The 27,846-nt window shown below is 46.9% G+C and overlaps 1 protein-coding gene across 1 annotated transcript; it reads right to left on the reverse strand.

The window, feature by feature from the left end:
• Positions 1–414: 414 nt before the first annotated feature.
• Positions 415–27,412, reverse strand: CRACR2B (calcium release activated channel regulator 2B; the record flags this gene model as incomplete). Its single annotated transcript, XM_050975399.1, has 17 exons — positions 415–2,525; positions 3,535–3,611; positions 4,331–4,438; positions 5,912–6,026; positions 8,386–8,467; positions 8,699–8,840; positions 9,011–9,305; positions 11,643–11,722; positions 15,615–15,669; positions 16,098–16,169; positions 16,843–17,030; positions 19,947–20,039; positions 20,162–20,252; positions 20,557–20,703; positions 22,878–23,055; positions 25,613–25,724; positions 27,134–27,412. Coding segments are annotated over 17 exons (2,199 nt in total), but the record flags the coding sequence as incomplete, so codon positions are not given.
• Positions 27,413–27,846: the final 434 nt, after the last annotated feature.

The raw sequence follows: 27,846 nt of genomic DNA on the forward strand, positions 1-27,846 counted from the left end.
AATTCCAAACTCTAGTGAAAAGGATGCATGGGATGTTAATAAAATAAAGGTTTAGTTCTCTGGATACAGGTAACAAGGTGAAAACCCATCCCTCTCTGAAAGCACTATACCCACAGACATTGGGGAAGTGTCTCCCCTTTTTCTCCTCCGTGCTCTGCCTTCTCTAATCAACTGGACAGACTCTGGCTGCTTAAAGGAGGTAAAAAACGACTGGAGATTAATTTCTCCTGAGCTGCCCCTAAGACATGGGTTCTTGGTTAACTCTCTCCCTGCTTGTAAGACCCCCTGTGTACCACCATGGGAGAGAGGCCACTTCCTGAGCAGCGAGAAGGGAAGGTCACACTAGGATCAGTGATTGAGGATGGGAGACTGATCTCCTGCAGCACCTAGAAAAAAATCTCTCAACACAACCACTTGTAAGACAGCATTTCTTTATTGCCTGTACTGTTTGCACACTAAGAAAGCATACTTAAAGTTGTACATTGAAAGAACCTGCTGGTTCTTGCCATTGCAGTATGACAGCACTGATAAAGGTAATACACAGAGCTGGCCCATATTTGTGTTTCACGCCTTTGTCTCGGGTGTGCTGTGTACAGAGTGAGGGAGGCACAGGTTCAGAACACCTTAGCATGGATTCCCCTTCCCAAAAATGGCTTCTTGCAAACACGAGCAGTTCCCCTGGCAGTGCTGTAGGTCTTACTCTAGGCTCCACACCAGCTACCCTGGTTCCTTCAGGGCTTGTTGTAGCTTTCTAATTCCCAGTCTCTGGAAGGCATTAGTGCAGTTAAACAGTGAGAGCCACAGCTCAATAGTAAGGACTGAGCAGGATCTCACTACTTTTAGCTCTTCCTTTTACTCATAAATCCTGCTCTTCCAGAGAAAAACTTCCTCTTTCCTATCAGAAGGGCACCAGGAGGAGCCATGAAAATTGTTTGTAATGCTGATGTCTGTAGGTGACTCAGAGCACTTTTCCTGCCTGGGATATTCCCAGCAAAATCTGTGCAATAAATAGAAATTGGGAGTAAATGCCTCATCCCAAGAGAAGAAAGACCACAGACCTTCCCTATGCCGCAAGGTTTGGGGGCTGCATCACAGCTGCAGTCTCACATCTTGTGACCAAAAAGTCAGAGTCACAGACAGAAACAGCCTTGAAGACAAAAGGGGAAAGGGCACTAACAAAAATCTCACTTAATCCCAAGGCTCTGAGAGCTGCTGATCTGCAAAGCAGAAAGCATCGCACCCTAGAAGCTCCATGGCCAGGCACTACAGCAGCTTTGCTGACAGGAGCATTTCTGGGGACAGTTTCTACCTCTGCCCTGCTTCTCCTTGGCCTGCTTTGCCCCACCCCTTAGTGACAAAAAGGCACCTTCCCAATGGGAACAGAATCAGTCTGGCTCTTTCTCAGGCCCTTCACCAGTCAAGTGAGGCTGCTGCTCAAGGTCCCTGCAAGAGAAAAAGGTACATTTCACACAGGCAGCTGCCTTGGGCTTCCATCCAGGTGCATTTGAAAGCACTCTAGTGGGATCTTTCAGGACTGCAGGTAAAGCAGTTGGAAGTTGCTGGAGATTCTTCAGGAAAGGATAAGAGAATGGGAGGAAACAGGCAGCATTCAGCCTTAAAACAGGCTATATATGGCTCCCCTGGTTTGTGCAGACAGCTCCTGCAATGGGCTATGAATCAGCAGCACACGCCAGCGCCTGCGGGTCCCAGGGCAGCGACTCTGTGTTCTGTAAACATACAACAGGACAGTGGAAAGGTCCATAAGGGTGACAAAGCAATGAAAGCCATTGGGATTACTCATCCTATCAAATCACATATGGAATCTGTTACTACAATATTGACGAGTCCAACAAATGCTGCAGTAAATCCAGGGACCAATCCAGATCTTGCAGGAAGTGGTGGAAGTGTTCTCACTCACCACAGTGGGCTCTCAGCTGAGCACTGCCACTGCAGAACCAAGAGGAGATGCTTCCCTCTGAGACCGATGGATCACTTCTTAGAGCTAGCCCAAATTTAAAATAATATCTTTCTCTCTTACATGGAAATTCTATTTAATACAGACCCACTGTGTTCTCTGCTCTCTGCTGCTAGGCCACTTTTTTGCCAGAAAGAAGAGGAACAAGACTTCATCCCTTTACAGAGAACCAACCTCTCCAGACAGAAGGCCCAGTCTGTGCTGCTAGCTAAGACCAGCCAAATTCCCCCAAAGAAGCAGAGGCCTCTAGAGACCAGAGCTGCATGCAGACTTGGGAAGTAGAACAGTGCAGATAATATGCACATTTTGGCCTGATTTATGCCTAAAAATTCACAGACTGGGAAAAGCTGCACCCTCCCCAAGCCTCTAGAGAGCTGATACCATCAAATTCAGCTTGCTTGAAAGGAACCCCCAGCTTCATGATACAGCATTGGCACACGTCTCTTGCTGACACATTGGTGTGCTTTATGTGCAGCACACTTTCCTCCTGCTGATATCCTCCAGCTGCAGGGCATTCTCCCTCTGCCTGTCTTCTTGTGCTGTCAGCAACCTGGAAAGAGCAGGACAGATCAAGAACACAACCTGGTTACTGAGCTCTTCCTGCCAAAGCAGTTGCCTCTGCCCTTTGCTCTCCACCAGCCCATTTAGGATTTACATTTAAGACTGCAAGAAGTGACAGGCCTAAAGACTGGACTTCTCTGGAAGTTGGGCTAGATAAATCACACACAGAGTATGAGCATGAATTTCCAGGGAACAGGGAAAGAAACTGGACATATACAAGAGGGGGTACCATGGCTTAGTAACCTGAGCACCAGTGTGAGTGGCCTGTGCCTTATTCCCAAGATCCCCTATTGATGTCAAAATCCTGGGTTGTTTGCTCCACCTGTATGGGCCATCTTGGGCAGCACCATGGTAATAAAGCATGCTGAAGGCACATGCTATGGGAGATGTGATTTACCTGGCTGATAAGTAAATCCACCCAGTTAATGAACAGCTAAGTCCTGCTGTGGGCTTTAACACATATGACGCAGGAGGATGTGAAGAGATAAAAGAAAACAAAAGGATAGTTTTCTTGCAAGATTTGAAATACTTTTTTTCCAAAAGCTACCTTTTTTTAATTAAAAATTTTAGAACAGATTTCTTTCAGCTGAACAGCATCTTACCTCCTTTTAAAACGATTGCCAGTGAAATAGCTCAGTCTGTACAGTGCTTATTAAGATAGGGGAGAAAGAACCCTTAGACCTACATGAAGACTTCAAATTGAAAACACCAGCTTAAAATCTGGGACAGTATGCAAGGTTTTTGTGATGAAATATTCAAATTGAACTCCTAATCTTGCAACAGCCAGTTCTACTAGGTGAAGCTTTTTGTGCAGAGTCCAGTCTATACCTGGTGCTTTCCAGACACAAGAGACAAGGACCTGGAGTCAGGTCTCTTTTGGGATGTGACAGAAAGTTCATCTCTGACACCCCCCTCTTCTTGCCCATTCCCCAGGAGAGCCCACCCCAGTCACTTCCAGCTGGGGAAGGGTCCCAGGGTGACAGCTCGTGTTCACTGACCTGGCCATGTGCAGCATGGGCTCCATGATGTTGTAGCCAGTCATGGCACTGCACTCGTAGAACACAGCCTTGTACTCCTGCCAGAGAGCACAGCAAGCACCCACTGTGACTGCCAGCTCTCCACCATCACCATTCAGCCACAGCCTTGGGAGCTGGCCCATCCTCATCCCCAGGAACCCTGCCAAGAGCCATTGGAGCCAGGAGGGTGGCTGCTACCCTGCTAGGTGCACACCCTGCTCACCAACCCAGGAGGAGATGCTTTTTAAGCATTGGGGGCCAAGCCAGAGTGTCCAGAATGGAGCACTGGGGGAGTTGTTTGGGAAAAGAAAACATCTGTCCAGGGTACTTTGATTCCCTTACCTTTTTTTGCAAGTCCAGAAGGCAGGAAACCTTTGAAACCCTGTCTCCCCCAACCCAGGGGCCAAAGTGCCAGCAGGGAGGCAGACAAGGGAGTGAGGAAAGAGCCGGGATGATGTTGCATTAGGGAGCCCTCAAATGGGAAATCAGCCATGCACGTTCCCCTCAGAAAAACTGTAATGAGGCATTGAGCTCCAAGAGAAATATATGAGCCTGCTCAAGAGCCATAGTCTGCCACATTCCTGACACCACCTCAGCTTCCCTTGTACCAGAGGGACCTGGGTACCTGTCCACATTGGAGAAACAGGGGGTGGCAGGGAGAGGGAAGGTACCATACTGGAAAAGGGCTCCAAGAAGGGCTTTCTGCCAGCCAGTCTGCCCTGCTCATAGCTGGAGGGTGGCTGCAGAGCAAGTCAAACAGCAGAGCACTGAGTCACACCTTCGCCAGCCTTTCCCCCTCCACCTTGGGCACCTTCCGTGTCTCTCTCCGCACAGCATCCAATTTATTTCCAAGCAGAAACACCACAGCTCCATCCTCTATACCTTCCTACAAAAGAAATAAAGACCCCTAGAGATCCAGGCACTCAGAGCACATCCTTTCCACCCTAGCAAACAAGATGTTCAGTGACAGCAGGATAAGGCCCATTAGATTATTAAAGGGCCATTCCTTCAATAGCCCCAGGGATTTGTGAAGGGAAGCTTGAACTAGAAAAACATTCCAAATGTTTGGTATGTTGAGCTGGGACAGTGACAGAGGGCAGACAGGACATAAGTGCCTCTCAGGAAAATAAGAAGCCTAAAGAAAAGCAGCTTTCCCCATAGGCATTTTGGAATTTGTGATCTGGCAGATCTTCTAAATAAGCTCAGTAATTTTTGTATGTGTGGTACAGTGTCTAATGTGCTGTCCTAAACTCAAAGATCCCTTGCTGAAAATCCATTGGCCAAACAAGTTAAGCAACCTTCACCCCTTGTAAGCTGTCTCTGTGGAAACTGTTATTCCTAGGCAATTTCTGCAGCCCCTTACCTCTGGTCAAACTCTCTATAGTTCCAGTGGCTCTAGAGCATGGTCAGAGTAAGAACAGAGCTCAAAGTTATTTCCACATTCAATTGCCCTGGATGGCATACAGAATCTGAACAGCTTCAAAACAAAATAAATACACAGATGGGGAGAGGAAAAGATGACAGAGATTAAAATATATAAATTTCATTAGGTTTGATTTTCTGTGCACACAGTTTAACCTTCCTCCTCAAAGGAGCCTGATTTTCAGAGGCTGGTTAGTTTTGAAGATCTTAACATTTGATCTTTTAGAGTCCAAAGACATAAGTGGTTATTAGGTTTTTTCCCCAACAGGCTTGTGGAAATTAACAGTGCTAGAATCCTCCAACCTATACTTACTCATTCCACTGAGACCTGGGTTTTTTGAGACTCAGCACAATCAAAACAAAACTGCCCTTGAAAATTTCCCTTCACCTCTTATCATCTACACACAACTAATTTAAATTATAAAGAGAGGTATTTTTGTGTCCCCAAGAAGATATAAACTACAGATAAATGCTTTTAGTGAGTGTTTGGAAATAAAAGACAGGGGGAAACCCAACAGTATTGATACATTGTTACCAAATTTTAAATTAAAAAAGGAAATAAAAAGAAGCACCTCCCTTTCCTGTGTATAGGCCAGATATCAGGAGATCTCCCTGCCTGAGCACAGGTGGGATGTAACCACATTTAGCAGATACAGCCAGTGCACATGGGCTGCTTACAAACCCACACTACTGTTTTGGGAGGTCCCACCACGTTCAGTCACAGAAACAGCCCTCCCTGATTTAATGGGCTACCACTGGCTTTGTTACCTTGGACACAAAGCCTCTGGTTCCAAACTGACCAGCACAGGCATCTGCTTTGGGAATTCAGCTTCACAAGGTCAATAGGGCTTCCTGGGGCATTGAAAAACGTCACTTCCAGGCAGACTGCTGGAGCAAGGGAGCAGCAGCAGCACTGGAGGCCAGGCCCCGCTCTCACCTGGACGCTGCTCATCCAGTTGCGCACGGCCACGAAGGAGCACTCGGCCGTGATGTCGTACATCACCAGGATCCCGTCTGCCTTCCGGAAGTACTGCTTGGTGACACTCCGAAACCTGAGCCCAGACAAACCAAAGGCACCCTCAGAACCAGGGGTGGGATTGTCTGTCTGTCTGTCAGTGCAGGCTCTCTGCAGGGCCTGGCAGCACCTGTGCGTGATGTGTCCCTCAGGGCTGGTGTCTACACACAGGTGACAGATCCCTGCACCTTTGAGACAGGCCAGGCAGCCGTGGGCAGGCAGGAATCTTGCCAAATGCTTGGTGCTGAGAAAGCAAGGAGGAAGACCTTTGCAGGTCAGAAAGAAAGAAACAGAAGAATCTATTTGGGTGGGACAGGAAAAGGTAATTTCCTATTAAAAAGGAAACTGGTGGAGAAAACATGATCTTTCTCTACAGTCTGGAAGAATCTGCAGACTAAGCTGCACCACAGTACAAACTAGGCATGCGTAATGCCTTCCCCAGGGCTGCCAAAACAGCAATTAAGAACTCAGCATCAGTACAGTCTGTTTCCAATATTGAATCTGTAAACCAATGGCATTACACATAAAAAAATCAGGAGCTAGACACAATTTCCAGGAAAAAATTCTGCCAGACATCTGCTTTTTGTTGTCTGTACCATTTAAAACCACAGGCTTGTATTTTGAGAATAAGTTCCAACCAAAGCAAACCAACCAACCAAAAAAAAAAAAAAACCCTAAAAAAACAAACCAAACAACCAAAACAACAAACCCCAACCTTAGAACCTTAGAATCTGTAAGTACTTTGTGACAGAGCCATGATATAACCATAAACTGATAGAATTAACAATGTAATTGTTGCAAACTGATAGAATTAACAATGTAATTTGTGGATTAATAAATGTAACAAAAGTCCTGAGATCTCACCAGAGAGCCGGGCATTTCAGCCCTGCATGGGACAACAAACTCTCCTCTTACAAGCCAAGAAAACCTACAGCTGTTACCCTCCTGTACTCTTCAGATAGTTGCCTGAAGCCTGTTCCTTCTCACTACAATATTCTGGCACCTACCCAACCAAGAAAGCACAGACTGGATCTTTGGCAATCAAGGTGCCCCTCTGGAACTGCCAGCAAGATGCTCAATAAGAACCATCAAAGGTCGCATGCATAAGTCTCAGGGAAGTCACCAAGGAGTTCTCCTTGCATGCTCCAAGGGGTTCTTCCACCTCTTCCTTAGATATTTACAACTGAACACTTCTAGAATATTTCCTCCTGAAGAAGAAAAGGCTTTTTCTTCTTCCCAGTCTCCTATTTGGTATCAGCACTGAGCCAAGCTCTCTCTTGTGGGTACTCATCTAAGACCTGCTCGTGCAGCAGGGGCATGTGGTAAAGGTCCTTCTGTAGAGACAATATCTTGAATTTGGCCTCTGCTGCAATCTGGCCTCAATAAAATGTCACATTTTATGTCATAGCAACTCCTCTTACTGCTCAGTTTGAGCATCAAAATAACCACAGGAGTCCCCTCAGAAATAATTATTTCTTCAGCATGAAGCCTAATTTTGGAAGAGAGAGTTGTTTTTCAATAGATACTCCTACTTAGAACATTCCCACCAGCTCTGCATGGTCTAGCTGCCTGAGCCAGCATCATTGGCACAGTTTAGGATTAGAATATTCCCATGACCTTGGCTGCCCCCTGAAGGCCTGCCCCCATAATATATTTAGCTCAAAACACCCAGTGCTTTTTTTTGTCAGGCCCTTGAGGTTCATGGTCCTCTTGAAATAGCTTCTCATCTTAAGCTCTGAATTATATCCTACATAAAATGTAATTTACATGGAGCCAGCAATGGGCCTTTCACTCTAGTAGTAGATAAGGGTCAAATGTGTCCTCTACTACTCTTGTCCTCACCAACACTGCTGGTAATATCTAGAGATATCCCATGCTTTTAAAACTAGAGGGCTTCAAAATGGGGAGCAAGTGTTCACTGTCACAGAACGCTGCACAACCCTTCTACCAGGGATTATCACTTCCACAAGTCTGTCAGCAGAAGGGACAGTGAAAGGGGCCAATAGCCTCACTGACAGAGTCCAGCAGGGTAGTTCAAATCACCTTCCCCACAGGTCATGCTAATTCAGGCAGTTTTGAGAGCCGAATCAGATCTGGAAAGGTTCACAGCCCTTTCCATTTTTTGAACCCCCATGACATACATCTGTGGACAGATTGCTTGGAGCCACCACACGGAAAACTACTTTTCTGTCAACCGTCAGAGTGAGCTCCCCAGGCCCTGCTTCACAGTCACAGCTTCTAGAAATCTCTGGAACAGACCTTTGCTGCAGGTTCAGCACGGGAATAGTTGTCGTGACCTGTCTGGTCCTTCTGAAGCTGATAGTTTTCTCATGAACAGAAACCAGCTGTGTGCACTCTTTCCCTTTCCTCCATGGAGCCTGGCAGAAATCGCTTACCTCTCTTGTCCAGCTGTATCCCACAGCTGTAAGGCAACCTGGGTGTTATCCACCATTAGACTCTTCACCTGGTAATCAATACCTGTCAGGAAGGTAACAATGATTACGAGGTAGGATGGGGAGAGAGCAGGTTGCCATTACAATGTCTAGACAAACTCCATTTAGTTCAGGAAAACTGCAAGATTGATTCAATAGTGGGAGAGAGAGACCATCTTTACCCTCTAGCTCGGCTATAATACAGGCAAAAAAGCATTTTCCCAAGCTGCCTTTCCCACCACCCTTATCCAGATGAACCAGGCACCCTGTTACTTACCAATGGTTGCATTGAGCTCAGCCAAGAACCTGTCATAGCAGAAGCGGTGGATGAAGGAACTCTTCCCAACACCAGAATTCCCCACAAACACCACTTTAAAGATGCGATCTGGAGAACAGCTGGCTGGTTCCAGTGCTTGGAGCTACAATGGGGAAAGGCATGAGGTGTTGAAGAGCCCAGCTGCAGGCAGTGCTTTGATTCAGGGATTGGACCCCTGCACTGTAAATCTGTGGAGCTGGATTTTGATGGGAAGAGAGTCAGACACCAACCCTAGCAGGTGTTTGAGGAATAACCCCAGGTAACTGCACTCACCCTGGTTTCAGTGCCAACAGGCTGGGCTCGGGGAGGCAGCGGAGCAGCATCTAGGCCATCTGCATTTTTTCTGCAGTCAGAGTCACCCTTCAAAGTCATCTTAAACCACTCAGGATCTGCTGCCAAGGGCCATCTCTCCTCATCTCTGCTGTTCTCTCCAAAGTTTGTGCTGCCTTCTTCTCCTGTCTTCATCCAAACCCCATTGCCTGGGAAGTATTTACAGTTCTTTCTGTTGGGTTCTTCCACTGCCACGTCCACTGGGAAGGTGAAGGGAGGGTCCGCAGAGGCCAATTGTCTGTATTAAAGTCCACAGGCAGCACAGATAGGGTGGGAGGGGGGGAGGACATAAGGAAAGAAGGAAGTTGCAAATTCCCAACCAACCATTGCAATCCAATTAGTGTGTATGAAACACTCAAAGGAACTCTATGTATTCACTCCCCACACTCCCTGTGACCAAGGCATCAGTGACTCCCCTAAAGAAAGAGAGACAAAGCTCACCAGAGCTGTGCTATACTCTCATGTGCTGACAAATATTTAATTAATTTTAATAAAAATTGCCACTTTGGGGTTTCCAAGAATTCTTTGCCTACCGCTTCCCCCAGTAGTGAAAAAATGAGGCAAAACATACAAAAGCCCAATTATAAAAAAAAAAAAAAAAAAAAAAAAAAAAAAGAAAGAAGAAGCAATAATTGCCCCTGTATTTTTGTTACTAAGTATCATATGAAAAGAAATAACAGACTGTGCCCACACCTGTGCCCACACGAGAGCAGGCTCATGCACTGGAGTAGAGCTGATGTGGTAGCTGAAGCAACAACCTTCAAGAGAACACCTAAAATAACCAAGTTAAACTTCTTGCTGAGGAGCAAGGCAGCATCACTGCTTTTCTACGGTTAAAGAACTAGGCAAGGAATGAGAAGACCTAAAATTAAGCTGAAGATATTTATCCACCACAGATGTCTCCATTGCTTTCACTGTCCAGCATTTGGAAGGAAATTACAGTGACGAGAGTGTACTATAGTCGGTCTCCTCAGAGGCACAACATCCCACCCCTCTCTGCAACTTTTCTATTAGTGCAGGAATCCAGACAATTCTTCTTTCTCACTCCAGCAAGCACACTTCATCTGGGTTGCAAAATGCATGTGCTGCCATGCCTACACTTTTTTCTATGAAAGGGAGCTCACATTCCTGGCTGCCCTCCTTGCATTCGCCACTAATGCCAGTCCAGAGCCAGGCCAGCTGGAACTCCTCCCCCTTGATAATGGACACACAGTCTCAGGCTCTGGGGAATGATGCCCATCTCCCAGGGCTGGCAAAATCACACAATGAGGGGTCTCAAGACCCTCTTTAGTGGGAGCAAAGGGACAAACACAAACCCCTGAACAGTGACCCCAGATCTAATGGATTTCTTTTCACGTTTCTCAAGCAATGTGGTGTGACACAGCATGGGGACAGAAATGAGGCAAACAATTACTTCTCCCCTTCTCTCATCACCTTCATTGCCAAACTTCTCCAGCTGTTAAGCCTTTCCAGGTTTATTCCAGTAGCAGCTAGAAGGATCTTTGCAAGAAATAGTTGGGGAGGAAGATGGGAGAACTTGGTTATCTGATTCAATGGATAGAATGTGCCAGTCACACAACCAAGAAGGAGCACTGCCTCAGACCTCACCAGGCAACCTCCTACCCTGGGCTCAAGAATCAGCCCTTTCCAGAGTCTACCTGGTTTTCCATAAGTCCATGAGCCAAGAAGCCTTGAGCTAAATCCTTAAATGCCACTACCAGAACTGCAAGCATTAAGGGTGAGTTGAAGCTGGAAGAAACCGAGCCTAGACCTGTGTCTCTGGCTGGCACCAGGAGAAACTGAGGAGCAAGGGGATTTCTGCAGAGACCTGGTAAGAAATAGGGGAGAACACTGCCTTTAAAACTGGGTTGGGGCCAGCAGTTGCAGGCAAGATGCAGCTCCAAGCCAGGTCATTGTATATTCTGCATGCAGAGTAGGAAAAAAAAGAAAAGGCCTTGGCCACACAGATGAGTTGCCTGCCCTGGCTGAAGGGAAGCCTGGTGTGCCAGGTGAGCATCTGCATAGGTGTAGAGGGAGATAAGCAGGATGAACCTACCTGGAGCCAGGCCCTCTCCTTGAGGCTTTCAGCTGCCAGAAAGAATCCAACCCTTGTGCAAGTTTTGCCCTCTCCCATGCCCCAGAGATATGGATTCTGGCACGAGGCACCAATGGACAGGGTTTGTGCCTGAGGACAAACTGGCACACTTGGGCGTTGATCCACTCATTTCAACAGAGCTGTCTGACTCAGAAAGAGGCAGCCTTTGTGACTCCCATCCTATTAACAGTCCCAGACCTTCTGGTGATATTTAGATTTGCTCCCCCATTGCTGCAGGCATAAGCAGCAGCAGGGCCACCTCCCTGTGGAAATTAGTGAACAGTATCCTCAGCTTCACGCTGAGCTAACACCACCTGATGCCAAAAGACAGCTAAAGCCACAGAAAAGCTGCACCCCACCTCACTCCAAAACCAGCCAGCACCAAGGTGGGAGAACCAGAGCCAGGACACAGCTTGACTGACAGGGTACTGCAGTGGGCACGGACTGACACCATGGACACGACACAGACACCCATCTAACCGTTTGACAGGCTTGTCCTCCAGCAGGTAACTGCCTAGCACTGACCCTTTCTTCAACAGGGGATTTTTGTTCTGAGGCACCTGGAAGTTGAAAAGAGAAGGAATGAAGAATGTGATTACAGCCCCAGTTCAACCTCTCCCACCTCTGTAGAGCACTAAGGGGAGGCAAGGCTGGAGCCCTGGCAGCCCCACACCATGCAGTGGTGGTGCCTCACTGGAAGGCTGAAAAAGGTGAGCACAGGGCTTGCTTTTCTCAGTTCAAATAATTTAATTCCTGCAAGAAGCCATCACTGTTGCTGCTTTCTCCTTCACTTTAAAATCCATCAAAATGGTGATGTCCCAAATGGAATTCTTCCTCTAGCCAGCCAGTTTTTATTTTCTGGCTTGTTCTCCACTTGGTCTCACTGCTGAATCTCTTTCCCCATCTGCCTCTTTCTTATGCTGATGTTTTGTGGGTCAGACCAATTGCCCTTTCCTCAGAAGACACTAGTACCCTTCCTCAACCTGTACTCACTTAGAGCTGCACAGGAACCACAGGAAAGGAAGGAGGCAGCTCTACAAAGGGTGATGTACATGCTCTGCCTTACACCAACATCCCTCCCCATGCTTTCCTCCTACTTACCACAGAATGAACATTTCCTACAGCCAGTATTTACCAGCTCCTCAGAGAAGGAGAAAGCAGGACAACCTCTCTCCCAATCCTCTTCCCCCCATACAGCAGCATTGCCATTCCCAGCAGTCATTTCTCTGGCCACGCACACAATGTGAAGTGAGAGGCAGCATGGAAAGGTGGCCATCACATGCCCCTAGGTGGGCACTAGGGGAAAGGGAGAGGTAGTGAGTCTGCAAATCTGAAGATTTCTAACACGTCCTTACTGGTTATTTTTGGGGGAAAAGGTGGAGGAAGAAGGGTTTGCAGTCTGCCAGATCTGCCTCTCTCAGCAGTTTTGAACTGACCAAACACCTGCAGGCAGCTCTGGACAGGCCTTCCTTCATGCTTCCCACAGCCTAGGGGACTACAAAAATTATTTCTTCAATAATCCTTACTGCAGGCTTATTTTAAAAGGCAAAAAAATTAGGAAGCTGTTCTGTTGGTCAGAATTCCCAGAACACCTTTACTGCAATGCAGTCTAAAAAAGGGAGATACTCCAGACTCCACAGAGGGCCTGACCCAACTAGAAGCTTTGCAGGGAAAGAACAAAACATTTTTTACATATGAAACTGATGTTCAAAAGAACATCTCCAGCCACAGAAACAATCCAGCACTGAGAGGTTCACAATGGTGGAGCACAAATCTCCCAAGGCAAATGACCCCCAGGTGCATAACAACAGTCCAGTTAACACAGCCAGGCTGTGCTACAGCCAGACAGTGGCTCTCCAGCTGGGACAGAAGGGGAAGTTTTCAGTGTTTGAGCAGCTTCACTTTAGGGCACCTTCTAGACACACAAAAGGAGGAAATTGTGTTACAGGCCACTGGAGCTGAGTTACAATCTCTAAGTCACCTGTGGAGAAAAAGGACTCCCACACAACCTGCTGTGCCACCACCTTACCTGGAGAGGGAACAGCCTGCAGAGCACGGAGTTGGGTAAGAAAGGAGGAACAATGGGGCATGTTTTGCCATTGGTTCTGCCATGCTTTATTGGCCTGCCAGGTCTGTGTAACATTTGGCTTTTCACCAGGACGATAAAGGGACAGATGCGACATCACAGCTGTGTAACACATGATGACAAGGATTCCACAACAGCACATGTACAAGCATTTTGGATGGGAAAGATTCTGGTTTACCAGTGAAATAAAAATACATGTCAAAAGTAGTCAAAGTACCAAAACACTCTTCATGATGAACAGACATGAAATTTGCTCTGTCAACATAAAGCATACAAGCATAACTCCACAGCCAGATGGGTCATGGGTGTGAAACTGAACCAGCAATCCCTGGGTCTTAAAAATACCCATCAGTGGTTGCACATTGACAGAAATAGCCACATATCCTTATCTGTGACCTAGCCTCTCTTGCCTGGGGCAAGAGAGTACCCCACAGTGCAGTGGGGCCAGGGTCTGCTCACCCTGGCAAGGCAAGAAACTCTTATGAAGAGCAAGGTATTAAGCTGGGAACTGAGAAGAGCAAAGGAGCAGTGACTGGGTTGCTATCAGCCACATACAACCTAACTCCTCCTACCAACCACTTCAAAATCTTTGCAATGAAAGAACCTCTGTTCACCACACCTTGATTTCACAGAAATAACTCTTCTCAGCACTAAAAGAGTATTAAGGCCTTGGGTCTCTTTTTAGCCTGTAAAAGCACTGATAGTCTCTGGCAGAGAGTGTGTCACACACTAGGGATCCCCATCAGAAGGCTGGACTCTCCTTTTTGCTTCTGCAGGGAAGTATTGCCATTTTCTCCCCCCCTTACTGTGAGACAGCTGGGGAGCAGACCTTCTGTAGGTGTATGATGATAGCAGCATCTCTGCAAGCCCTTGGAGCCCTGCTTCCCTGTGGACTGAAACGAGAGCAGCCAAAGGAAAAAACCTTATTCCAGTACAGGCTTCAACTGCCCAGCAAGACACAGCCTTGCCAGATCAGGTGAGCAGTGGTGGTAGGAGCTCACCCTGTGCCTCATTCCCTATTGCCAGTGCTGGGAGAAGGGAGAAAGCAGCCCCTCTGTGCTGTGACTCTCTCTTGGGTCCACCTGCAGCAGCAGGTCTTAGCAGGGGAGCAGAAGAGAACAGAGGAGAAGCAGACAAGCTTTGCACACACAGAGGTACAGACGTGAGCTGTGGTCTCCACAGGCCACCTGCCCACCCATAGGAACCCACAAGCTGATGAAGCACAACACATGGAAAGAGAAGAAACCATTTTCTTTGCCTGCTTGCTCTGGACTCTGCTACAGAGTGACTGTGTTTATGGCTATTCCAAGAAGGAGCAGGAAGCTCTGGTGTACATCCACATAGTTAGCAGCTTTAAAAATGAAGATTGAAGAAAAAAATCTTCCAGATTTTAGAAACACACATACCTCACCTCTATCCAAAATTGTTACTGTGACATTATTTTATACGCTCTCCACCTGGAGAATTCCAACCTCTGGATTGAACAGGGCATTTTGTCTCCCACACAGGCACAATCCCTGTGTTTCCTTCCAGAGTCATTTACACAGCAGCCAAAAAAGCTCTTGCAGCCTTTCACAGCCTATCACTGTCCTCCCAGCAAGTCACCTACTTCCAGATCTTCAGGTGGGGCATGACTCCAGAGCAGGCAAAGACATGGTGGCAAGGATGGGTCCAAGAGGGCAGAGCAGCTGTGCAAGCAACATTTGGGAACACAAAAGCTTTATAATGAAAAAATGATAAGAATTAAAAATAGACCACATATCTGTGCTTATCTGGGTGCCTGGGAAAGGCCAGAGATTGACAGTTCCAGATGAGAGAGATCCTGCTTTCTCCCAGTTTTCTGACACAAGGCTCACTGCTGCACCCAGCAGAGTTCACAGGAATAGGGAGCTCTCAAGAGGAACCTCTGAAAACACCTGGACAAACTCAGGGGGTCAGAAAAACTCCAAAACCCTCCATGCCCAGTCAGCCAGCAGCATATCTTAGAATCCATCTTCCTCCTCACCACCCAGCTCCAGGATGCATCCAGCTTCTCTTCCCTCCTTGCACGTGCCCAGTGCCTGGCACAACACACAGACCCCACAAGTGCAGCAGGCAGCACCCACTGCAGCCCTGCACAGGGCTGTGTGACAGTCCCCAGCCAACGTGCCCTGGGTTAAACCCAGGCAGCTGGCAGCAGCAACCAGCAGAGCTTGCCTCCAGCACGGACACAGAGGCGCTGCAAAGTCTGTATTAAGCACAACACCAGGCCCCGAGAGCTCTTGTCATTGTCCCCCGTGGAAGTGACAGGCCCCCAAGTGGTGACAGCAACAGCAGCAGATGAGAGGAGGGTGGTTGGGAATTAAGGTTTTCTTTCTTAGACTAACCAGCTTCTTGGCTTCAAAAGCATCTCGCTCATCTCGAAGTTTCTTGTTCATTTCTCTGCTCCAAAGGAAGACACAGGAAAGACACAATGAGATGCTTGCCAAAAGTTAAGTAAACCCCAACATTTCAAAGTGAGAACAGAAAGAGAGCTTGGGAACAGAGATAAAGATGTTGTTTATAGCCAGACGTGTTGGGATTTCCATGTATCCCAGCAGAGGTCATGGGCTCTAATGGTTGCCTTAGCCAGCAGGAAAGACTAAATTCCTCCAGAGGAGGGATTACCTTGTGAAATAACATAGCCTGTAATGTGCCAGAGCTGGCCAAATTGCCCAGCTCTGTCTGGACCTAGAAAAACAGCAGAGTCTAAACACTGCTTGAATACAATCCTGTAGCTTTCCATGGGAGAAATGAGCACAGTGCTGAAAACTCAGCCCTTTACAGGCATAAGAGCTCAGCATTTCCCTCCAGCCTTCACCAGTTCTCACCTGAGGAGCTCCAGCTGTCGAAGGAGGCTTTGTTTCTCTTTCTGCATGTTCTTGGAGACTCTAAACACATCCCTGGGCAAAAGAGATTTTAAAATAAGGCGAAATAAATTAATGGGAGAGAAAATACAAACATCCCTCTCTCAGGGGCACTCATGGTATTCTCAAAGACAAGAGCATGCCTTATGCTTAGGAGAATTCAGAGGAAGCAGCACTGTTCTGGGAGCTGGGATGGTTGTACCAGAGCTCTCCTGCTCTCCTCAAACATGAGAGCAGGAAACTCATCCTATCCACTTCCTCAGGTATTGGAAATGGGAAGGATGCTCACTGCCATCTGGATCTGAAACCTCTCAATATAGGTATTATTAGATTTAACCCAGAAATGGGAACAGAATTGATTAGAAGATGAGCTTTTCCAGTTCACCATCCTCACATTACAGAGAGGATGGTGAACTGGAAAATACATAGAGAAGCCTCCTTTAGGGCTGAGGAACATCTGTATTTTTGTACTGATTTTCTAGAACATATTCATTTCCCACAGAAGGTAGGCAAGAGTTAGCAGTATCACTCTCTATTTAGGCCCAAAAGACCATTGGGATGCTTCTTCTTTTCCCCAAAATATGACAGGGAATCTTCTAATGAGACCAAGGCTCCTAACTAGGGATACTTATTAATTAACTGCTTGCCCACCTTTCCTTCTCTGTCCATGTATTTGCCCTAACACCCCCCCTTTCCTGTTTTTTCCCACCTGTCCTTCTGCTCTTGCTCAATCTGAGCCTCTTTCTGGAGCTTCTGTAATTGTCCCTTCACTGCCTCTAGCTCCCATTTGCTTTTCTCCAGCTCTTCCAGCAGGTTTTCATTCAGGTGCCGGAGCCTTTCGTTCTGCACACGCGTCTCCAGCTGCTCCGAGTTCAGTGACTGCAGCTGATGTTCCAGCTGCAATGGGAAGAGGAGGAAGAGGAGGGGTTAAACACAGAGGATGGGTTTTGTGCTACAATCACAACTGTAAAAATGAGCTGAAAAAGCAGATGCAAACAGTGAGGCAGAAGGGGGTAAAAAACCCCTAAATCTACAGAGCCACCAGTGGCATCGCGAAGGTGAACTGGAAGGAATTCTCTCTCATCATGTCAGTACTGGGGAACCAAGCAATGCAATTAGGCACAGCTGAGGAACTGCTTCAGGCAGCAGGAGCAGCCTGATGCTGTCAGACATTGCAGGACACAGAGTGCAAATGGGGATCAAAGGAGGACTGGAAAAATTTGGGTGGGAGCAGGGTTGTGATTGTCAGGACTTATTAAGCAGGGTTGTTGAAGTGCATCCTCTAGTTCAGGGGCTTCCTGAGCCCATGGCAGCTGAAAGGAGGATATATTGAGGTGCTAGGGGCATTTCACACTACACCTGGAAAGTGAAATGATTGGGTGGCCTGCTAGAGAGAGGACCTTGGGCTAGACGTATAATTTAAGTGCCACCAGGGCGCAGCTGCACTCCAGGCAGCGCAAGCCCCCAGCACAACTAACAAGCCTGATTTGGGAAGTTCAAAGCCTGCTGCCATGTACTCAGCCAGTGACTCAATTCCTTACAAATGGCTGGCATAGTCTGGGAAAAAGACAGACAGATGTAGCAGCCAAAGCTGCCCATCTCAGATGTCAAGAAGAGCATTCCAAGAGGGATCAGGGTGACACTGCAGTATCTAGCCAGCCACACCAGCTAACCAGGGCCCTCTGCTGAAGCTGCTGCTACACAGAAACTCCAGTACCCATATGAGAACTTACAGCCCAAAATAAAAGCATGCAATCCATGCTTATAACTAGAGAGAAACACCAGGAATCAGGTCTGATCAGGGTAGCAGGTGGCAGAGTCAGCCTCCACATTTACACCTTCAGCTTGCCTTTTCTCTCAGCCTACTTTCTCTCCCTCTCAAAAGAAAAATAAAGCAGCACACCATGGCAGAAGATAAAATGCTTTTTTCTTGCTACCCTCCTCTCTGCCAGCACACATGTACAGCTGTCAAGAGCAGGAATGAATAGATCTGACGTTTCCTAAGTTCCTTGAAACAAAAGCCTCACCTCTCTCCTCACTGAGGCTAGAAGGGCAAGCCACACCCAGCTTTGCCTGGCGTCCTCCACTCCTGTGGACACTAGGGAATATTTCAGCAAGACTACATGTGCTGAGCAGTGGAGTTGAGACTGAAAACCAGCAATCCCTGCTTACAGCCTTCAGATCTTTCAATAAGCCAAGGAATCAGCTTTAAATAAAGCACACCTGCCCCTCCCTAAAAAGTTTCCCTCACGCTCAACTCTCCCATTTATTTGGTCTGTCCTTGGAAGCAATGCTGTAGAATAGCACCCTCACAGTACTGGTCTTAGGCCACAAGAGGGACCCAATTATCCAGGCAGCTCAGAACAAGCCTCCGTTGAGAGCACCAGAGCTGACTATTTGAGTGACAGCAAGTGTCCATGCAGCTCTAGTGTTCTACTCTGTCCCTCAGCAAGAGCAGATGCTACCTAGGAAGAGCATGCCTGAGCTCCTAACTATGGTTCCTTCCCTTCATATACCCCTCCCATCTATGGTCCCTGGACTAGGGATGCTAGAGGACACATCTCTGACTATTCTTCCTTTCAATTAATATTTACAAGCCTATTTGTTTGTCCAATTCATTTTTGAACTGCTGATATTACCTGCCTCTTGGGGCCAAAAGTCCAGCACTGATCTCTATATAAAGAAGTGTGCTCTTCTAAATCAAATTCATACTGGTCTCATTGAGTGTCCCTCACCTTTGCTGTTGCAGGACTTGAGGAATAATAGTTTTGTGTAGACCTTATCCATCACTTCTGAGTTCATAAATCTCACATGCATCTTCCCTCAGTCTCCTTTTTTCCAAAACCTAAAAGCCTAGACTTTCCTGGTTTCTCTTCCTGAGGCAAATTTTCCATTTTCTTAATAATATTAGCACTCTGTATCTTCATACTTGAGAAGGACACAGTGGAATCAGAGGAGACCAGAACAGCACACACTGTGGCACATCAAAGATGTGGGCAGCAGTAAAACCACATCCTCTATGTTATTCTCAATACCCTTGCTGATGGCACCTCACTTGTGCTGGCTTTTCCAGCTGCTGGACAATGAGCTAGTGATTTCAGAGAAGTCCTGTTTTATCCACATCACAGCTGGGTATCCAATTGGGTTACCCCTGGTCTTCAGCATCTTGTAGGTACCTGCCATGACTTGTTTATTTGGGGGCCACATCTCAGTTCTTGAGACACCAAGGAAAAAGACACCTGGAATGGACCATCCATACAAATGTCCATGCTGGGGATGGCAGGCTAGAGGGAATCTTGTGCTTTGATCTTTTATGTGACTGATCAATCAGAATGTCATCAAGTGCCCAAATGCAAGTATACAATATGTACCTCACTAAGTGTCACAGAACTGTTCACTCTGGGTCATTTTGGAGTAGCCAGAATATAAAAACTAGAGAAATCTGGCTATTTTATGTCCACACATCTTCCTTACACACCAGAAAAAGCTTCAAACTCACAACTTTCAAATTTTTACTCCATCTTCCTTGCCAGCATTGTACAATTGATAGGAAGATTGTGCCAAGAGAACACAGAGCAGATAAGAAAATGCATGAACAAAACATTCACAGAACAGCATTGCAGCTGTAGACAAACCAATTATTTGACAAACCATTTCAACACCTTCAGAGACAGGAAAGGATTTCACTAGTTAGAGCCAAATTATCTAGTGCCAAACCCTCAGCAGCTGAACACCATTTTCCATCAGAACATGCCTGAGCAGAAAGAAGCAGAGGGGGATGTGCTTTGTTAGAAAGGATTTGGATCCCATTACCTTCTTCTGGCGGTAGAGGATTTTCTCCAGCTCCTGCTCTTTGTTGTGCAGCTCCTTCTGGAGCAGGTTACTCCTGTCGTGTCTCAGCGCCTCCTGCAGAAGTAAAGGCACAGAGCTGTGCACAGCACCCAGCACAGAGCTGTTCCTTGGCCAGATGAGCCACCACCTCTACTTCAGAACAAAGGAAGGTTGCCTTCAAGAGAGAGAGAATGTACCTGGCAGACCAGCCTCTCCCTTTCTGCTTTGATCTGTTGCTCCATTTCTTCATAAAGGCACCTGACTTCTCGATCATGATCTGACTCCTTCCTACAAAACACAGGTGCACGCAGGTCAGGAGAGAAAAAGAGTACAGAAAGGAAAGAGGAAGGTGGGAACAGATTCCTACTAACAGCTGTGTGGCACTGAACGGGATTTTAACCAGACTGAATGTTATGGGTGAGGACTGCTGCGGAGCAAACCCATGGGAACAGACCAAGATAGAGTCATTTTATTACAGCAAGAAATATCTTTCTTACTGGTGCATCCTGTAACCCAGCCTCTCCTTGCATCTGAGGCAGGATCCAAGCATCAGCTGGCTCCTGGCAGCAAATGGCCATGATGTTCTCCTTACCTCTTCAATGCTTGCTCCATAGACTCCTTCTCATGATTCACCTCCTTTATGTACGACGAAACACGGAACAGAAACTCTTCCAAATTGGACAAGAGCTCCGGACGCTCCTTTCGTAGGCGAGCCCAGAGCTCCCGAATCTCATGTGGGCTGCAGCAAGCATACAGGAGAGAAGGAAAGCAAAAGGGTCACTGTGTCATCTCATGGGCTGTAATTCCAGCTCCAGCATGCACTCAGGACAGACTGCCATTCTCCTGTGAGCATCTGTTACACCATTACAGCAGAGAGGGAAAGTGGACAGTGACAGAGCATGCATGAGGAGTGAGATCTATTGTGAGGTCAAACTAAAGGAAGTCAACTGCAAGAAGGAAAGAAAAATAATCTAGGAAGCAAACACAGAATGATTGCTTTTCCAAATTTCATAGATAAATTTGGTGTCTACATTAAGACTTGGAGAAATGAATATTCAGCAAATTTGCTGTGTGTTATGGTCAAACTGTTACAGCACACAAAGTTTAGCACACATGACACATCATTGGTGTTTTTCTTACACTCAGACTGTACTGGTAGGTGCTACAGTCCTCCTTAGTTTTTTTACAGGATTGGAAACTGAGGCACAAACAAAGATGCAAATTTGCTGAAGTGTCACATCAGGATAACAATGGAGGAAACCCTGGAAAACCAAAGATGTCTTTTTCTGAACCTGCAATAATGATTACACTGTTTTGACATTTAATTCATTGCAACTTCAACACAGCACTTCCAAACTTCATTCCCAAAGTGTCTTGTAAGCCTGCAGACATCACTTCATGTTTCTTTTTAGAAAAGATCTTATTTAATTTTTTTTAATCATTAAACACTTTGGAAAAACTGCCTTGAAAGATACAGAATAATTATACCTATAGTCAGAATCCAAATAGCTATTCTTCTTTGCCTATATATTTGTCTCCCTTAGTATTCTTTGGGGAAACACAAGCGAAACAAGCCAACCAAAAAGCTTTTGATTTCCTCTGCCAGTACTGTATGACAGCCTTCTTTTTCTGTCCCAAGTTTAAAAAGTTAGAGCACTTCATCAGATCTTCATATTTTAAATAAAAGAACATATTGAGTCGTGTAAGGAGATGAAACTATTTCTTTCTAGAGAAAGCAGTGAAATTTTTCATATTCCTGTTCTCACCCCAATTAGCTTCTGCTTGATATTACTGCTTTACAACAGCTGGTTTGGCATAAATGTGACATGTAGTAGCTAGTAAACTCATTGCATAAAACTGCCAGTAAGTGGTCAAAATAAAATACAAGATAATTCCACTTTGGACTTCTGCTTCTCAAAGCAGAGTTATAAACAGTAGAGACTGTTTTCCCAGAGCAGTAATACAGCCTTTCACAGTGTCATCCTGTTGTTTGAAGCCTAACAGCTTTCCAGAATTTCTTCCAGACAGAAGTTGTTTATCACTAAAACATGCAGGTGCTTTGCATCACAATGAAAATAACAACAAAAAAAAAAGGCCTGTTTTGTGACAGATGTGCCTCTGAAAGCAGCAAACTACATCACTTTCAGGTTCTGTTTCCAATCCTGTCCACCTCCTTCCCTAACCTGGACTGCTTCTTGGAAAATGGCAACACAGTTGGAGTGCAAAGCCTGAAAAGGAGGACAGCCACAGATGCAGTTGGGCACCCCAGGCCCTGCAGATGTGCATCAGTAAGAACCAGATAATGCCTCATGTTGATAAGCCTAAAAAAAGGCTGGATGACACTGGGGCCTGCAGACTCCACTGGGGCTACATGCAAGGGCATTAGCAGTACCACGTTTCAAGGCTCACAGGAGCCCCCCTTTGCCCAGTTCAGCCTTTCACACTCTTCAAGACCAGCACAGTCCCAAGCAGCTCCTTGAGCACAGATCCTTCACAGAGACTCTTGGAACCGATTGTCTGAAAATACGTGAACAATCACACACCATTTTGGAACAGATGGCACACTCGTCCCCTTACCTCATCTAACCCTCACATGCTTCTTTTCATTTGCTGCCTGTGCTGGACTTGTGTGCCTCCAGCTGTTCCATTTAACAGCTGTGTTATGAACTTGAATTTGGGAAACTGTGAAAAGCACTGAGCTAAAAGGAATTGGTACCTGATGAGGAAACCCAGACCGCACTGCATTTGCTGCCAAGCACACAGAAACCCAAGGCAGCAGTGCAGAGAGTCCAAGCAGTGCTTCAGAGAGCAAGCAGCTCAGTTCACCTCTTTGGTCTTTTCTGGTACTTTGAAGTTTTGGTACTGCCAGATCAAAACAGGGTAGAAGCAATGCCATATGACTCCCCTACTTACTCTTCAAACAACTGGGCTGCTCCAAGCTGCTCCATCATGGAACAGAATCGTTTCTCTTCATCATCATCATCATCTGCAGGGTCCAAGTCATCTGACCAGCCTGACTCGAAGGTCTCCTCGTGCCTGGAGTGATCCATTCTCCCAGCCCCTTGACACAATTCAATCCCTATTAACTTTCCTGGTGGAAGGTGAAGAGAAGAAGAATAAATAAAGTCAAACTGGACGTCATTGAATGAGCTGCTATTTACATGGCAGCCTGACAGAGCTCCAGGAGAAGCCTCGTGCATGCTGCTGGTGCAGGATGCAGCTCCTGGTCAGCGAAGTGCCTCCCTTCTGACGTCCCGAGTGATGTCAGTGTCCGTTCCGCAGTGCTGGGACTGACCCTGGCCGCCAGCCCAGCCCAGGCTGCCGGGCTCCGCTCACATCTGTGTGCGGATGAGCCACCACCCCCGGCCCTGGGCTGCCAGCACTGGAAGCGTGGCCGGAGCTCGCTGCGCACGGAGCGGCGCTCCGGGCTCCGCCAGCGCTCCCGCGCGTCCCGCCGGACTGCGTGCCCGGCCCCGGACTGCACCATGCTGCAGCTCCTCCGCTTAAAAACAGGAGAGGAGGGGCTCGTTACCCTCTGCTCTGAGTCAAGCGCTGCGCAACAAGGACTGCCTCTTGCTAGGATTGTGTAGAGCAGAATGAACTCGCCCTCCAAGCACCTCCTCCTGCCCCGTCCCATGTCCAGACGGCTTCCAGATATCGGGACTGTTTCGTGCTGAGAATGCCAAGAGAACCTCCTGCTATGCAAGGCATGTGACAAATACTGGTGCTGGGAACAAATCCTTCTCAAAGAAACAAACCGAGCAGTCCTATCCAAAACAAAGCCCCTCATCTGTATACAGAGGTCAGGCCTTCAGCAGGAGCTACTCCTCCTTTCCAAAATACATCTGCTTGGTTCAAAAGGCAGAAATTACATCCCAACTACGAGACCAGGAGTCAAGGATGTTCACAGAGCACAGATGAGAACATGAAGCTACTCTAAGGGGAAAAATATCCATCATTATTACACTTCAAGGACTCAACTTTACCTCTTCTTACCTCCCTAAATCCAGAATTTAGCTGCTTCTCTCCCACTCTTAAAATGTGCTGTAAAAAAACTTGCAGTGTGGTGATCCAGGCCCTATTTAGTTAAAACCTGATGATCAGACAGTTCATTAAAGAGAATGGTTTAGATTAGGCACTTTTAATGTCTGCTTTTGAGAAAGAGTCATTATGTCTCATTATTTCTCTTTTACAGACAGGAAAATTGAGATGGAGATGGGAAAATTGAGGTAAAGAATGATCTGAAGATTGTTTTGATATCCTAGAAGGAGCAAGGAGCCCTCTCAAGAAGCAGACTTGATTGAAGCTTGAACTGCTTTCCCTTGATTTGCTCCTGAACACTCCATAAGAAAGACAGCCAGGCCAAACTCTTGAGTTAGGGCCAAAGTCAGTCTGGAAAGGATTTCCGTGATGCCAGACACAAAGAATAACCATAAAGAAAAGAAATGCAGACATTAAGTGCTTTGCCTAGACTGGAGCAAGTGCCATGGAGCCAGGCTGCCAGCACAGGGTGGTACTTGGCACAAAGAGAAAACTTGCCTACCTCTTCCAGCAATGGCACTGAGGCAGATGCCCTCATGATGCCCAAGGGACAAAAGCCTCACACAACGAGATTTGGGAGTAACCAAGTCATAACAGAGAGGGTGCCGTGGATGCCAGTGTGCCCAAATTGTGCCCATTCACCTGCTACATATATGGACTGGAAAGCCCCCACTCCTGACAGGACTCTTGTTTCTGCCAAAGAAGTGGAACCAGACAAGAAGGACAGAGGCACAGGGCAGGAACAGGTGTAGTCAGCAGGCACTCAGCGGAATAAAGCCGTCCCTGTACAGGCTGGCCCAAGACAGAGATTATCTGGTTTATTTAAATGAAATCTTTGCAACTTCTCCTCTCATGGTGGCCATTTCTGAACATTCAAATTGCAGCATTAAAAAGCCCTCTCTCCCTCAGCATTAAAAAGCCCTCTCTCCTCTCTCTTTCTCACGTTGTGAGAAAGCTAGGAGCAAACACAATCTGAGCAGTCAGGACAGCAAAATTTAGGAGCCTCTTCCATCACTCCTGAAAACCCTAGACTACCTATGTACACTTGCTTTGTCCTGATCCACTTAACACCTCTGCATGTCCAAGGAAGGCACTCAGAGGTGCAGATTTTCAGAGAGCTGACAAGGCAGATGTGCCTCACCTGTGCTGCGGGGTGAGGACTCTGGTCAAGGATTAGCATTCTCCCAGTGTTTGGAAAAGACAGCAGTAAGAAGGCAACAAAGGCTTATTTGCCAGTGTTCTAGCCTACCAACAAGACTCCTACTAATGCCCTTGAACAGCACTACTACCAGCTAGGGACAGTTGCCAAGAGGCACATTTCCATGCAGATGAATAACTTTCCAATGAGATAGCCAGGCACAGTTTGCAGCATGTACCCTCTTCCAGCAGGAGATGTTCTGTGGCTGGCTCTACCAGGTAGGCAGCTCAAAGCCTCCAGGAGAGGGATACACACCCACCCTTCTCCCATGATGCTCACACGAGCATGGAACGTTGTCCTGCACAGCTGGTGCAGCTTCAGCAGAACCACTGCACTGTCTTTCTTACCAACAAAAGCCAACCTGTCACAGGTGGGCTTTTTCCTTCCTCTGCCTCTGTGCAGTCCTTACCTAGACCCATGCTGAACTCCACAGGTGTCAGGTATCCTTTATTATTCTGTTCCAAGCTGTCAAAAACAGTCTCCAGCTGCTCAGGGGTCAGGGGGAGTTCACTCTGGAGCCGCTGCCAAGACAAAAGAATGCACAAACTTGAGGCATAGCTCAAGTCTTCCTTGTGAGTGTCCCTGCCATCCTCAGCTCTGGCCCACAGCAGTTGCCCTTTCAGCACTGCATCCTGCCCAGGGTGTGACAGTCTGCCAGTAGAGCTGAGGGATGACACAAACACCTGTCTGGAGTCATTGATATGTTGATTTTTTCCACTACTGGATGATTCAGCCAGGACTTCAGAGAGGGAATTTCAGGTTATTTTGTTTGGAGAAAGCTCCAAACTTTCTCCCCACTACAGAACCACTGTCTCTAGCTCACTGCCTGCCTCCCTCCACTCCTGCTCAGAGGTGGCACTGCCAGCCTCCTGTGACCACTGCTGCTCCCAGGAGAGCTCTGGGCACACCAGGTACCAGCTCCATCTCTTTGGCCAGGGAGGGAGGTCAGACTTGGGGGTATCTGGATTCAGTTCCAAGCTCTTGCAGATCCCAAAGGAAATGTTCAGTCCATAACAGAGTTAGCTTTCCTCTGTCACCTTCTGCCTGCTGGGACTGTATCACTACTCCCAGGGACAAGGAGCAAAACAATTCCCCTTCATAATGCATGTCCAGAGCACCTAGTGTGGAGGGGAACCCAAAAAAACAAATAACAAAGGGGTGTAGGCTAAAACCTCGTAACTGTCCATTAAACATGTAGCTTTACATAAAAACTTTATAAAATTTATTAATATAACTATAAAAATTAGGAATAACACCAAAGCAAAATGAGTCAATATTTAAAGTAGCATGAACATGTCAGGTGTTATTTATGGACGTAGGGAGAGATGGGGCAGGAGAAAAACAATCCACATGTAACCTTTCTGATAAACTTTTAAAGAAAAATCACTAAGAACTACAGGGAATTTGTTAACAAGTACTTTTGTAACAGAAAGCAGCAAAACACATAATTGTAGAGCAAAGTTATAGCTCAGGTCTAAGGTAAATTTTTCGATTAGGCTTTAACTATGACTGTATAACTTTGTCATCTCAACTTTTTTTGGAGAGGTTGATGCATTGTTCATTGCGTATGTTTTTGGGGGGCTTGATTTGGTTTTTTTTTTAATTAGACCAAGGATTTTTTTCCCATCCACTGCATACTTGATGTTTGTAAGAACAGTCATAACTTTTTTTATTTTATGCATTCCTTAAAAATTTTGAATTGCAGTCCCACTTGTCTCAGAAATTCTCTGGAGGTGTGAGGCCCTCCTGGGAATTTTAGTTCCTAGCAGGTGTCTGTGCCAGAGTTTGGTTCTTAGAAATCTGAATAAGACAGAAGCCACATGCACACCCACACTTGCCAAGAGTGGAGGCGTCCTACATTGTCCCCTGTTTTGCAACCCATGATTTTACAGATCCTCCCAGGATAGAGGAAGAATATTTTTTCCCTCACCTGCATGTCCACCTTGGTGATAAAACCCTTCTCATCCTTGTCACACAGCTGGAAGAGCTCCCGTGCCTTCTCAAGCATCTCCACCTGCACATCTTCCAGTCTGCTCATTTGGCTGGGAGGAGAAACACAAGGAGCCACCCCATTCTCCTCACCCCCTTCCTCTTTTCGCTCCCAGCGGACGTATCCCAAGAGCACTCCACTCTGGTTCTCCATCTTCTCAAAGTCTTCTTCCCCCAGGCACGGCCAAACAGAAGAGCGGTGGGGCAGGAAACAGAGAAAACCCAGTCAATCATGACCCTCCACTTCCAAGCCACACATGATATAGTTAAATGCCTGGATGGTTGACAGAACAACATTCAGCATCCGTATCTGGACAAAATACCCTTTGAAGCCCCCTCCAACCCAAAGTATTCCATGGTTCTGTGAACTGAGCAGAGGGGGGAAGGAAGTTTGTGTCAGAGACGCACCACACTGAGGCACACACCACATATAGATTCAACCCTGTACACAACATGGGTGTATTCAGCCTTCCACACATCTGTAACCCTCCACCCTGCACCCAGCAGGGCGGCCCTGTTGCCATCTCTCCTCCTCTGCCTCAGACCCAGAGTCCAGTCAGAGTTCTTTGCTGGTGAAAGCCAGCTGCCAAGGGAAGGTTTCAGTGGAGACAGGAGGGCGAGAAGGGAACATTGAAGCACACAGGTAAATCTGCA

This window comes from Serinus canaria, chromosome 5 (assembly GCF_022539315.1).
Source record: "Serinus canaria isolate serCan28SL12 chromosome 5, serCan2020, whole genome shotgun sequence".
Taxonomy (NCBI): Eukaryota; Metazoa; Chordata; class Aves; order Passeriformes; family Fringillidae; genus Serinus; species Serinus canaria.